This window comes from Camellia sinensis, chromosome 10 (genome assembly GCF_055761805.1).
Source record: "Camellia sinensis isolate YWXY chromosome 10, ASM5576180v1, whole genome shotgun sequence".
In the NCBI taxonomy this organism is placed as follows: domain Eukaryota; kingdom Viridiplantae; phylum Streptophyta; class Magnoliopsida; order Ericales; family Theaceae; genus Camellia; species Camellia sinensis.
This window is the reverse complement of record NC_138970.1, coordinates 96143032-96157465: the sequence shown is the minus strand read 5'-3', so window position 1 is coordinate 96157465 and position 14434 is coordinate 96143032. Positions and strand designations below refer to the sequence as shown.

The window sequence follows — 14434 nt, the reverse complement described above, 5'->3', positions numbered from 1 at the left end:
CCATACAATGCTAAGTTTATATCACAATTCATGAAATTATTTGTTTTACAATAGGGATACAACACTGGGAATCTCTAGGATGTGTCTGCAAGTAGGTTACAAGCACTATCAATTGACATTTTTACCAGTACTAACCAGAAGGCTCGGCATCTATCTGTACGGGTTTCTGAACTTTCACCAAGAACACACAAGCCAACATAATACCACAACTACATTCCATACCTAGATTCACCAAGGTATTCACCCATTTTTCTCAAAACAATAACCATTTTTAATGTGTTAAATATGTTACAATACTCAATGCAAATGGATGAGAAATTAATTTCAATTCTCCTAATTCTCATGTAATATCTACAACAATTATAGTTATCCTCCACTGATAGCTCAAAACAGATATCTCTAAATAGATAATTAATTTTCAATAAAGATATACTTTCCAACATTTCAAGATAGGAGTGATAATTCATATCCACCACCACCACCATCATCATCATCATCATCATCATCATCGTTCCAATTTCATAAAACCAACATCAATTTCTTTTTCTCTTTACAAAAATCAAATATTCACAATTTAGGGTAAAATCTAATTTCTTCAAAAATCAACTCCAAGGATAAAAATCCACCATTTCATCACAACTCAACAACATATACAAACCCATATTCATATTCAAGAACCCATTTTGAAAACCCCTCTTTTGATTTCAAACCAAAACCCTAGCTTTTTATAAAAATCCCCAAATCCTACGATTTCTTTGAAAAGACAAATAACTAAGTTAAAAACCATACTAAAGTGTGGAGAAATGCCTACCTCATAGACAAGGACCACGAAGAGCAAGAGTTGAAACTTAAGGAAGTCAAAAATAAATTTTGTTCCGATTAGAATGAAGCTCTAGATGAACTCTACCTTTTTAACAAAGGGACTAGGGTATAGAGATCTATAGATTGAGAGTATTTGGAGGTTGAAGGTGAGTTTTAGAGAGAGAGGGTCTGGATTTAGGGTTTTGAAGTGTTTAGAGAGAGAGAGAGAGATATATGAAAAAATGGCTCAAAAAGTGACTTTTCGGAACTAATATACGTGCAGACCGCTCGAGCGGCCAAACACAAAAAAAGAGACTACTTGAGCGAACAAAGTACCGCTCGAGCAAAGAACAACACCCTCCTAGTACTTTTGCAGGCCTGCAAAAATACTGAGAGTTCCTAAAGACCGCTCAAGCTTAAGAAGGACCGCTCGAGCCAAGACTGCTCAAGCGTAAAAAAAACTACTTGAGCTAAGAATGCCGTACTCTTAATAGTTTTGTAGACCTGCAAAAGTACTAGAAGTTCTCAAAGTTCGCTCGAGTGCAAGAAAGTTCATTCGAGCGAACAAGCAAAATCTGGGCAGCAACAGTTTTGAAAAACTAACTTCTAACATGTTTCAAACACAACCAAGGCACTCTAATAACCAAACTCAACAAGGAATAAGATGGAAGAAGACATAAACAACCATTAAGACAAGAAATCCCAGATCCAAAACAATAAATGGGTTGGGTTTAAACCAGGATCGCTATAAAAATATAGTTGAAAAATTGACAGGGAGTGAAGTTGGCTAATAAAAGAGTCGTTACACAAAAAATAGAGAGAGAAAGTGGGTGGAGAGAGAGAGAGAGAGTTTGAACATATATGTTCAAAAAAATTGAATAGATAAAAAAATATTTGAATAGATATGTTAAAATAAAAATTTAAACATACAGGTGGTATTTATGTTACAAAATATGTCAATGTTCTTTTAACCAATAGATGTTCTTATGTCCCTAGTAGAACCACCATGTACTTAGTGACGTATAGGGGTAGGAATAAGGATTTATCACCAATTCTCTCTTTATTTTTTCATATTACGTAATAATATTCATGTTTACTGATTACCATCTATATAATTGATGGCAATAGTATCGTTTTTTAATCACATAAGAATATATGAGTTACAAAAATTTTAATAGGATTAAATGGGACATAAGTCTTTTAAATGAGATTTACTAACAAATGCCCCAAAATTCTTCACCTTCTTTTTTCCTCTCGAAGTCAACAAATTGTTTGATTTTGTTTTAGAATGTCTTATGAAAAATTTGAAAGATAAATTTAGTAAAGTTAAATACTAAAAAATATTTTTGAATTTTTAAAAATTATTTGGGTGCTTGGGCAATATTCAAATTTAGATTTACTTTGTCCAAAAGTCCACGCAGTAAAATGTTAAGTTCATAAGGAGAAACTTCTGCGAAATGACCAAACTAACCATCTCTCTTCAAACTCTCTTCATTAGATTCACCTATGTGATCTATTGAAATCAAACATACTCTCTCTCTCTCTCTCTTTCTCTCTCTCTCTCTCTAATTTTCTTATCTATTAAAATCAAACCCACTTTTTCTCTTTTCATTTTTCTTATCTGTTAAAATCAAACTCACTCTCTCTTTTTATCTCTCCAATAAGTTAATAGATTAATCAAACCCATTTCTCTCTATATCTCTCTATTTTTCTCTCTCTTCTCTACTTCGTTGCTCTCTGTTGTCTAACTTTCCTTCTTTTTCTTCTGACATTGACACCACCACCACCGTTATGGCTGTCGATTCCTTTTTCTATGAGTTCTCCTTCAAATCCACCACCACCACCACCTCTATTGCCACCAACCACTTTAGCTGGTTGTGTCTCGACGTCGACTTCTTTGAGGGGTTGGAGTTCAGCTTCGGCGGCGATGAAGAGGTGAAGAGATTTTAGGGAAAACTATCTATAAGAGGTCATCGTCACATGTATAGTAACTTGATAGATGCTTTGACGTCATCATTTGAAAGAGATGTTGTTGGGCTTGGAGATGATAGTAAAGAAGTCGCTGTCGGTAAGGAGATAGTTGGCGGGACTGCCGACGACCGAACCACCCCAAGGACTATCTCGCTACCACCGAGCTTAGGTCTTTCTCTCTCTGTATATGTGTATATATATGTATATAATTTCTTTCTCTAGAATCCATCGGATTTGTAAGGCTGTCGTTTTTCTTTGTCTCTCTCTCTCTCTCTCACTCTCTCTCTCTCTCTCTATGTTTTGCTTTCTTTGCGATGACTTGAAAGGAATTGCAAAGAAGTTGGGCTGAAATATGTTTGTTTCGGTTGCACGTGCTTACCGTTTTTCTTGCTTAAGATTGTCATGCACAAATGGTTAAACATTAGTGCTAAGGAGTCCAATTATAGTGCTGATGAGACTGACACGACTCCGAAGATGTGTTTTCAGATCCAGATCCAACACCACCACTGTAGTCATACGTCACCACCACCACCTCTCTCTCTCTCTCTTTCTCTCCCTTTACGATTTGGTCCCTAGCCACCGCCACCATCGTCATCTCCTTCAATCTGAAAAGCAATGGTTAATGCCATAAGATGATTACAAGGGTTTCTTCAAAGAACTTCCATTAGTTTGACAAAGATTAATCATCTCTTTCTTTGTCTCTCAAACCTTAGCATATTTGTGTTGTTTGTTAGAAAAATCTGCTAGATTTGGATGATTTAGCTCGGTATTTGTTTGTTTAAATCCAACACAAACAGATAGAGCCTTTGTGATATGTTTGTGTGATTTGTTTGTTTAAAGAAATTTGTGATCTATTGTTTGTTAGATTTGGTGTTGTTTGTTTATCTATTTGTTTAAACCAATAAAAATAATAATTGAGAATTTGAATAAATAAAAGATTTTTTTGAAGGTTTTTCTAAAATAAAGCCCATTGGTTTTCTCTCTCTCTGCCACGACCCCAAACCGCCCCTAGTAGTTTGGTGCTGTGATGGCCAGTAATCCGTAATTACCGAAGGCCAACTTTCAAAATTTTAACACAATCAGAATATGGATATAGGGGCTCACAAATGCGGAAGCAATAAATCAAAATACAAGTAGTCCATAAGAGCTGTGCATAAGTCCAATGATATGGCATACATCTTTACAACTTGAATACAATAAAGTAAAATACGTATTACATCTTGATCAAAAGGCTTCTTGAGCCGTCATATACAAAATACAGTGAATACAAGCCAAGAAGCATGATTTTCAAGATTCGCCGACGTAAAAGAAATAACATCGCCGACGTGAATACAAAACAAAGCTTATACTTGATACATCAAAACAGGGCTATTCATTCATGCTTAACAAATACTTTCGTCAAAATAAAGCAAAGCAAAATTTCTCAAAACAGTATAACATAGCTTTATTAGAAATACCACTCACCTAGTTCTTCAGGTGCAGGCTCAAAGCAAAGATCAAGGTCCTACAATCACACGGCAATCACATTCTCAAAACAAGCTTTATTCATGCAAATGATCTCGGCATTCTTACCAGGTCCAAGTCAATAACAAAGCAAAACATGCTGGAAGTTTAAACACTACTCTCGTCTCATGAAAACACACTGGGTACCAACCAGGTCCTTGCCGAGGTCCTACACCTCCTTGCCGAGGTATGGTCCCGATGGCCTTATTCAAAAGCAAAGTCGGGAAAGTCTGGGTTTCCCTTTGAAGAACATGAAGGACATGATGAACATTATCATGAGAAAGATGAATGCAAGATCATAACTTGTTACAAAATCAGAGATTTCATGCCATGAGTTCAAAACAGGGACCTGGGTACCCATACAAGAAGGTCATGCAAGAACAAACACAAAAACATGATTTTTGCTCCAAACTTTCGGATCAAAACGAGACTTTTCTTTAAGAACACATGAATACTATCTTTCTCTTCCAAAACCAACTTCAAATCAATGCATGACATGCAAAACAGATTCGATCATGCAATGCAGCTAGATGATCAATAACAACAACCAAAGTAGATCAAGATTCTAACCTCAAAACTCGAATCCAACGGTTCAAACCTCGAAGATCAAGCTTGGAAGATCTATTCTCACTCAAGAATTTCTCCTCCTTACTCTAGAGCTTCTCTCTCTAAAGGCAAAGATTTGAGACAAAATGATTTGTTTCTAGGTCTGCCGGCTGTCTTAACAATCAGCTCGGACACGTGGCGTTACCGGGTTGGTTCAACTCAAAAGGTGATTGATTGATAAGACAAGTCTATGACAAAGCGTATGCAGCAAGCTCGGGCAAGACACTTCGGCAAGTAATGATGTCGGCTAAAGTCAAAGCTTCGGCAACAGGATAACAAAGACATCGGTTAGGGAGGACGACACTTGACTAAGCTGTGCCACACCTTGGCCGGGGTGTGCCACACCTCGGTCTAGGCCATACCTGCCCAAGGACAAGGATCACTAAGTGCAAAACATCTCGGCAACATATCCGAGGTGAAGACGGGGGCCGAACAAGTGGTTCCAAAACGTTCTAAGTACAAAGGTTCAAAGGTGCACTAAGCTCAAGATGACCTCGGCTACACACCGAGCAAGGAACAAAATCAAGCAAGCAATACTTAAACAAAACAAGGCAAGGCAAAACTTGCAAACCACACAACAAGACAAGATCATGCACGAATGTATGCAAGTATAACAAGAGTAAGGTGAGGGTTGCTACACTCTCTCTCTCTCTCTCTCTCTCTCTCTCTCTTTGAACAAATAGATTCAGTTTGGATAGATAAAATTTAAATCGATAGGTTCAAAAATTGAATAGATAAAAAAAATTAAACAGATGAAAAAAATATTCAACAAATAGTCAAACAAATTAAATAGATAGTAAAAAAATTAAACAGATAAATTAAGGGATAAAATTAAAAATAAAATATCCTATAAAACAACAAAAAGAATTGTCACCAAACAATTTCACAAAATCAACAAAAATAAAATATCCACCAACCTCTCATCAAAAAAAAAAAAAAAAATCCATCGGACCTAACATTGATAGATTATGGCTCTGTTTGATAGAGCTTTTGAAGTTTAATTCTACCCATGAGTTTGAGCGTGTTATTTGGTTACAGTTTTAGAAAATTAATTCTACACCCACTTTTCAAAACACTTACTTTTCAATATTATATATCACATCAGTCAATTTAATCTCTTTTTAAAACTCATAACCAAACAAATTTTGTACACTCAAGTCATAATTCCAAAACTCATAAACTCAAAATACAACTCTATTATCAAATCATAATTTTAAAATTCTATCAAACGTAACCTATATTTTTCAACAAATTTTTGAAATTATTTTTACAAAAAATATATAGAAAAACGAATTAGGCTCTGTTTGGATTAGATTTCAAAACATAGTTCCACCACTGATTTGAGTGTGGTATTTGGTTGCAGTTTTTAAATCATAATTCTACATCCATTTCTCAAAACTCATTTCAAACTATAATCATTACTTTTCAAAACTCATAACCAAACACACAACTCAAAACTTTTTTCAAAACTCAAAAATAACTTTATTTTTATTTTTATTTTTATTTTATTTTATTTTATAGGAATATTTTTAATATTTTAATTTTCATAAAAATATTTTAATATTTTGATTTTTGGAATATTTTTAATATTCTTAATAATTTAATTTTCAAAATATTTTTAATATTTTATTTTTCAGAGTATTTTTAATAGTTTAATTTTCTAAATAATTTTAAAATATTTTAAATAATTTTAATTTTCATACAAGCCTAAAAAATGAATTGACAGAAAAATTAATTGACATAAAATAATTGACATAGAAATTATTTGAAAAAAAAAATATTCAAAAAAATTACTTAAAAACAATTAATTGAAAAAAAAAATCATTTTTTATTTGAGTATTTTAAAAATAGTTTGGTCATGACTGTTGATAAAAAATACGGATATCGAATTATGAGTTGTGTGTTTGATTATCAATTATAGGTTGAATTAAGTTTTGAAAATTCATCACCAAACAAATTTTTTTATTTGACATCAAACTTTCAAAACTGAATCCCACATACAATTCAAAACTCAACTCAATAATTTATTCAAAAATTATATCTAAACAAATTTTATACACTCAAATTATAATTCCACAACTCATAAACTCAAAATACAACTCATAATGTCAAATCATATTTACAGAGATCTACCCAACGCAATCTTAGGTGTCGTTTGATAATACTTACGTTTTCAGTTTTCTGTTTATATTTACAAAAATTAAAAAAATTAAAATAAAAACTTGTTTGGTAAAATTTTTGATTTATAAATCAGTAGTCTCAATTTATAAATTTGGCCAAAAAATGAAAACACAAAAAATGTGTTTCCACTTTGAGTTTTCAGTTTTTTTTTTTTTTTTTTAACCACCCAACACTAGCTATCACCCGCCACCATTTTCCACCACCGTCTTCCGCCACCACCACCCACCCGCCACCACCACCTGTCACCACCACTCACCACCCACCTGCCACCACCACTCGCCACCACCAGCCACCAACCACCTGCCATCCACTCGCCACCACCCACCGCCCGCTACCACCACCCGCCACCTACTTGCCACCGCCACTCACCACCCACCTGCCACCACCATCCACCACTTGCAACAACCAACCACCCATCACCACCAGCCACCTGCCACCCACCCGCTACCACCACCCACCACCACCACCACCATCACCCACCACCCACTCGCCACCTACCTGCCACCCGCCACCCACCTGCTACCACCACCCACCACCCACCACCACCACCACCACTACCACCCACTTGCTACCACCTACCACCCGCCACTGTCACCCACCTACCCACCCACCACCACCACCACCCGTCATCCGCCACCCACCTGCCACCACCACCCACCATCGTCACCCACCTACCCACCATCACCACCCACCACCCATCCGCCACCACCCACCACCACCCGCCATCCGCCACTCACCTGCCACCACCACCTACCAACCGCCACCGTCATCCACTCACCACCACCACCCACCCGCCACCACCACTACTAAAAAAATTACTTTTTGCGACCGCTATAAACCGTCGCAAATAATAAAAAAACAGTCGCAAAAGACCTTTTGCGACGGCCCATGCGACGGCAAATGGGGGTCGCGAATGTGGGGGTGGCAAATACTTTTTGCGACGGCAAAGCAACGGTCGCAAATTATTCGCGACCCCCTAAACTACTTATGGCGACCACTATTTTTCCGTCGCAAAAAACAAAGAAAAACACTAACATGATTTTTGGCGACCATCTTGTTACCGTCGCAAAAAAAAAAAAAAAAAAAAGTTAAGCAGTCTAAGAGTAGTAATGACAAGAATTTAGACGGTATAGCATTGTAGTTTAATCAAGCATTCCATTTGAATCTCAAAATTGGAGTCATATGTGAGTTATTACAACTAAAAACTTGCGAAAAGTTCTTTTATGAAAAAAATACAATCCATTGGAAAACAGCTCTTTGTTGATGTTAGGGTGCGTCTTGAAGAGGACACCTGGATTGCCTCCAGTCTCAACCTGAAAGTAAGGCAAGATGTTAAAGCATGCCATTAGATAAAGCATCAGAATTTAAATCTACAAACTCAACTCATGGAGAAAAAAGTATGCACTTCTAAAGATACCACAAAAATTAGCTTTAAAAGGTCATTAATCTTTTAACAGCAGAAATAGGCACGGAACAAGGTGGCGATGAAAGTGGAGAACCCCCATGCGAAAACCATCAGAAATTGCCATTATCTAAATCCTCATCAACCAAATCAGCATAACTTTCACATATCAAGGCTACTCATTAGACAGATACAAAAGGTGTTTGAATTTAACAGGACTGTTCACAATTTCATAACCATAACATCTAAGAGATCTCAATCCTAGAAAACTTCATGCAAGTCATTCAAAAATTTCCTCTAAGTGCACAGTATCATGTGAATAAAAGAAAATGACAGAAGAGAACCTGGCATGCCTCTGACAGAGTTGAGAATCCTTCTTCAAAACAAAGCTGAAAGCCAAAATTTTAACATAAAAGACATGTACGGGCAGAATTATAAGGTTCAGCTGAAAAGCATAGTAAAATGAATTTGGAACCTGTACTCGTCACTAACACCATATGAAAAGACTATATCCTGAAACTCTTCAAGCACTGCCACTGCACATGAATTCATAAGGTTTAAAGCTTGGCCATCGTTTGGTTTCTCAAATTCATGACCTTCAGAAAATCACTGACACACACTCATCTGCAACATTTTTCATTATGTAAGATGTTTCCAATGAAACTGAGGAAAGACAGATTTATAGATCCAGCATGCCTTCTTAGTTTTAGAATCAAACATCCTTTCCAACATCACCACATCATGTTAGGCCATGAAAATTAGATTGGGACTTTAAACAGTAATTCTATGGTCCCAGAACTTCTTTCCCAGAAATCTCCTAGAATCCAATTACCATGTGCAATATCAACTACAGCATAAAATTGGGTATGATCACTTGGTTGCAAGAAAAAGAAAACCAATAAATGAGCAGAATATATATATATATATATATATATATGGGAGGATAGTTCAGAAAGCAGGCACAAAAAGAGAAGTGCACCCAAGTAACAAGACTCTGTTGTCCACGAGGCATAGTGTGATCAACAGGCTTGCGGCCTGTTATAAGCTCTAGCAGAACCACCCCGAAGCTATACACGTCACTCTTCTGTGTCAATTGTCCAGTCATTGCATATCTGCACCACGAGATTGTCACCAAATTAATAAAAAATTGTATTTATTTTATTAAAGAGAACTCTGTTATACATATGACAGACTTCAACCTGGCACAAAGACCAATAATACTCTGTTTTGGCATCATTTTGGTCATGATTAATACCAGTGTAAGGAGAGGAGATAAGGGGTTTAAAACATGGAAGCCATCCCTTTTCTTGCATTTTAGTTCTTACCTTAAGCTTCATTTTTAAATTAAAATTTCTTGTACTCTTAAGAACTAACCCAAATAATATTAAGGGCACTTGGGCCAAAGATCTAATTCTGAAACTTTTGGGGCCATAAGAACAAAAACAATATGAAAGACCATATTACCCATACCTATCTGTCCACCACCGCTGCTGCTGCGCAGCGGTGGTCGACGGTGGTGTTTGAGAATGGAGAGAAACTACAAATAGAAAAAGTGCAAGGCTTAAACTGTCACAAATGTCCTTTTCACCCAACAAGAACAAAAAAAACTTGTCCTCTTGACCACAAAAGATCCGACCATGTCCTTAATGCCCCACCATGTGCTCCCCTCTTTGGATTTATCACCAATTTTTCCTAATATTAATCCTTTAAGTCACCAACTTTGGTTAGAAACACAAACAATTTGAATTCCCCATTCAAGGGATCAAACCTCCTCTACCCCAAATGCATAATAGGGTTAAGTGCGTCCCTAATAGCCAGTCCGATTTGGCAAACCAATTCAAATTCCAAGTAACCCCGTAAAGTGAGAGTTTAAATTAGAAGCAAAACAATATGCATCAAGAGTTTTACTTCCCAAAAAAGGATTGAAGCCATGGCCTGAAGAACTTAAATCAAATATATCAAGGACATATTGTTTCTTCATAGAATAGTTGGGAGTAAACAGAATCATGCAAAAGGGTTGTTAACAAACTCTGGATCAGTAGGAGTCAATTACCTGATGGCCACTAACAACATTAGGTGTATAAATATGTGAGATGAAAGTAAAACCACATAAGCATGAAAGCAAAACATAAAGCCATGTACACATATAGAGCTCCAAACAAAAAATTGCCACATAATTAAATATGACATGGGTTTCAGAAGCATTACTCTGGTGCATGATAACCAAATGTTCCCAAAACTCGAGTAGAATGAAGGCGGGCAGCCATGTCAGGAGCCTGATTTGAAAGGTTAAAATCTGCAATTTTGGCCTTAAAGTCTTCAAATAGAAGCACATTGCTAGATCTGATATCTCTGTGTATAGTATAAGGTTGAACCTTCTCATGCAAATATTCCAACCCCCTTGCAGCATCAATAGCAATTCTCACTCGTTGCATCCAGTCCAGCAAGTTTAGCATCCTCAGAAACCCAGGGTCATGACCCCATTCCCTGCCCCAATTCTTACAGAGTATACAAAGTTGAATTTGAAAAATAAAAAGAAAAAGAAAAAAGAGAACCTCACTGCCATAGTCCAAGAAGCGAGCAAGTTTCTTTAGTCATATTTGTAAACCATGACACGAGGCACAGATCTAAAGAGAGCTTCCTAGGCTATACTTCAAAGTGTGAAGCACGTGGCAAGCACATAGGTTTTGAACTTAAGAATAGCCACATCCTTATATATTGCTGAATTTATTAACAAATAAATATTTTTCTCAAAAATAAGACTTCTAAGATAAGAACACATTCTAATCTTCATCCTGTCATTGTTTGTATCAATGCTGTCATTAATTAAATTTAATTCATTCATTTCTTTGAGGGGTTTCAATAAATTGTTTGCAATTATAATTCAACAGAACCAAACATTTTTTATGATCCTTTGTTTTCGTCTTTAGTCCTAAAATTCTATTTAATTTACAAAAATCAATTGTTAGCTGATGACATGATGTGTAATTCCTAAATATAGACCTTTTAAAATTTCCCCCCAAAAATATACACTTATTTGATAAATTTCCAAACACACATTTAACCCATGAGAAGTATTCATTCAGTACAAGTTTGCTTTCGACAATATAGAAGTACTGTTACAAAGCACCCACAATATAAAACTACTACTATAACAATGGGTAAATGTACTGGCAACACAAATACACAACCCAATCGTTAGTACTGATGAGTGTACTCTTACAAGGTCCCATAATTAATGCCTAAACTGCTAAAAATGCAAACCAATAATTCCAAGCATCTTTACTGTGTAAAATTTCAAACAAATAAAAACCATAACATAGAAAAAAATGTGTGCAATTGCCGTAAAATGGTCAATGACAGGTATATGGATGTTAATCAAGGCTAACACACATTTCTTTTTATGCAAACCAATAATTTCCACCTCAAATTCACATGCTATTTTCTTATAGGTTGTCTTGTAGAAAATCTCCAGTTTTGGGGCTATATCCACTAAACAAAACATGCTTATTAGAGGTATTTGATAAGACAAATGTAAGATTGGTGGGAAAGATATTTACTTCTCACTTTGCACATCAATTAGAACTGCCCAGTCCCCTCCATAGCCACTGCCATCTTCTTTGGATTTCAAAAAACTTGTCATCAAGGTCATATCTTGGTCAACTAGCATTGATGTCCATAATCCCGTCCATTGTGACACGTCCAACCATATGTCTTCAATTCATCTGAATCTTGGCAGACATGTCGCATGAAATATCTTCCATCCTTTAATCCAAGCCACATCAATCCAGCAACCAGAGACTGTGGAGTCCTGACAACTATAACTGTTAATTTTATTTATTTTTTGATAAATAACTGTTAATTACAACCATCTTTACCACAATGGATAAAATTGAAAGGGTTAACAACCTTCACCGTGAATTTATGGAACCTCTTGGGATCGAGGAAACAATGCTCAAACACAATATATAAATATCACATATAATATAGCACCAGTCATCCTCGGCTCCTTTTATTTCAAATCAAAACACTCATTATTTTGACTCATTATTTTGAAAGCGACCCTGCTACACAATTCTGAATTAATTTCTATATGAAAATTATGTTCGTAAATCATTTTACAGTCATAAAAAAGGAATTTTATTTTCCCCTCTCTCTGTCTCTTCTTTGTATTGCTGTGGTAAACATAAGTCTTAAACTGGAGGCAAACATCATAAACTTTGTTCTTAAACTGGAGGCAAAATAAGCTGTTTTTTTTTTTTTCTGGGCTAAAGCCCATTTGTTTTCGGCTAAAAAGCAACTAAAAAATCTTTAAAAAATCAACTTTCCCACTAGAAAAAACTACATTTTTTAGAAACAATGAAAGCAACAGTTTATGGATTCTATAATACACACACACACACACACACACATATATATATATTATATGAGTTTATTCAAATTGTAGATGAAAGTTTCACCTGAGGAAGATCCATGATCTTTGGGGCAGGGAATGGGGTCACGACCCTGGGTTTCTGAGGGTTCTGTAATATAAAATGTAGTATCATTTATTGAATTGATTTTGCAATCCACAATATGTCCTTGAACAAGGATTTATTTGGATTATGTATTAATGATTTGGTTCTGTGTAAACTCAACTTCTATTTATTAAGCAATCCACAATATGTATTAAGGATTTATTTGAAAATTGCCAAAAAAAGAAGAAAAAAGCAAATCAGAAATGCATTACAAACTTAAGATTTCAAGCTGAACTCAACTTCGAGGAGCAAAAACAGTTAGAAGAAACATATATCGAATAAAAAAAAAATTACTCTTTGAAATCGACGAATTTCAAATTCTAGGGCTGAAAATCAAATTCATCGCCTTGAATAGTAGATCATTTTCCATCATTTCCAAAATAATAACAATCTCAGCATAGTCGGCAAAATTGAATCAAAAAATGCATGCATGCTATGAAGTTACTGATATTGCTTGATTTCCAGTTCAATATTCAACTCGAAGGAACAACAAATCAATCAAAAATCAAACTCGTAATCTTTTTTTTTTTTTTTTTTTTGGAAGATAAAATTGAAATGAAAAAAAAGGAACCTGAGTGAGTTGGGAGACGAAAGAGTCGTGACTGTGAACATCAGAAGCGAAGGAGCAATGATCGATGCTACTAGAAGCGGAAAACAAGAGGCTGAAGTTGGATGCGACGGTGAAGATGACGAAATCGAATGATCTCTACTGGTTGTGATCATCAAACCTTAGTAGCTCCGGCATTGTTGTCTGCTGCTTCTCATCACAATCTTATAGAGAGAGAGAGAGAGAGAGAGAGAGAGAGATGTGTTTGTGAATCGTCGGGAAAGTGAAAGTGAAAAGGGGGTTAGGGCATAGGTATAATAAGAAAGGGGCAAAATAAATAAAAGAAAGGCTCAGGTGTTGTTGTAAATATTATTTTTTGCGACCGTTTAATAGTCAGTCGCAAAAAATTAGTCGCAACAAGTCACTTTTCTAGTAGTGCACCCACTTGCCACCACCACCACCACTACCCACTTGCTACCACCCACCACCGTTACCCACCTACCCACCATCACCACCCACCACCCATCTGCCATCCACCACCCACCTGCCACCACCATCCACCACTCATCACCGTCGCCCACCCACCACCACCACCACCTACTCGCCACCACCCACCACCACCCGCCATCCGCCACCCACCTGCCACCACCACTCACTCGCTACCACCCACCACCCGCCACCGTCACCCACCCACCCACCACCACCACCACCACCCACCCGCCACCACCCGCCATCCGCCACCCACCTGCCACCACCACTCACTCGCTACCACCCACCACCCGCCACCGTCACCCACCCACCCACCACCACCACCACCACCCACCCGCCACCACCCACCACCACTAGCTACCCACTGTTACCACTTTCCACCACCGTCTTCCGCCGCCACTTGCCACCACTTGCCAT

The 14434-nt window shown here is 36.8% G+C and overlaps 1 protein-coding gene across 3 annotated transcripts; it reads right to left on the bottom strand.

Annotated features, from left to right (window-relative positions):
* Positions 1 to 8202: 8202 nt before the first annotated feature.
* LOC114307328 (protein CYTOSOLIC ABA RECEPTOR KINASE 5) lies at positions 8203 to 10935 on the bottom strand. Of its 3 annotated transcripts, XR_014342369.1 has the most exons (5): positions 10673 to 10935; positions 9444 to 9576; positions 8940 to 9088; positions 8809 to 8853; positions 8203 to 8375 (listed from the first exon to the last, which is right to left on the bottom strand). XR_014342369.1 is itself a non-coding variant. In XM_082891885.1 (3 exons), the coding sequence occupies exons 1-3, from the start codon at positions 10918 to 10920 to the stop codon at positions 9071 to 9073; spliced, it is 399 nt and encodes a 132-aa protein (XP_082748011.1). In that variant the 5' UTR covers positions 10921 to 10935; the 3' UTR covers positions 8933 to 9070. The 3 variants fall into 3 exon arrangements, 2 of the variants coding, with proteins under 2 accessions (XP_082748011.1, XP_082748010.1); XM_082891885.1 differs by lacking the exons at positions 8203 to 8375; positions 8809 to 8853 and having other exon boundaries at positions 8933 to 9088; XM_082891884.1 differs by lacking the exons at positions 8203 to 8375; positions 8809 to 8853 and having other exon boundaries at positions 8956 to 9000.
* Positions 10936 to 14434: the final 3499 nt, after the last annotated feature.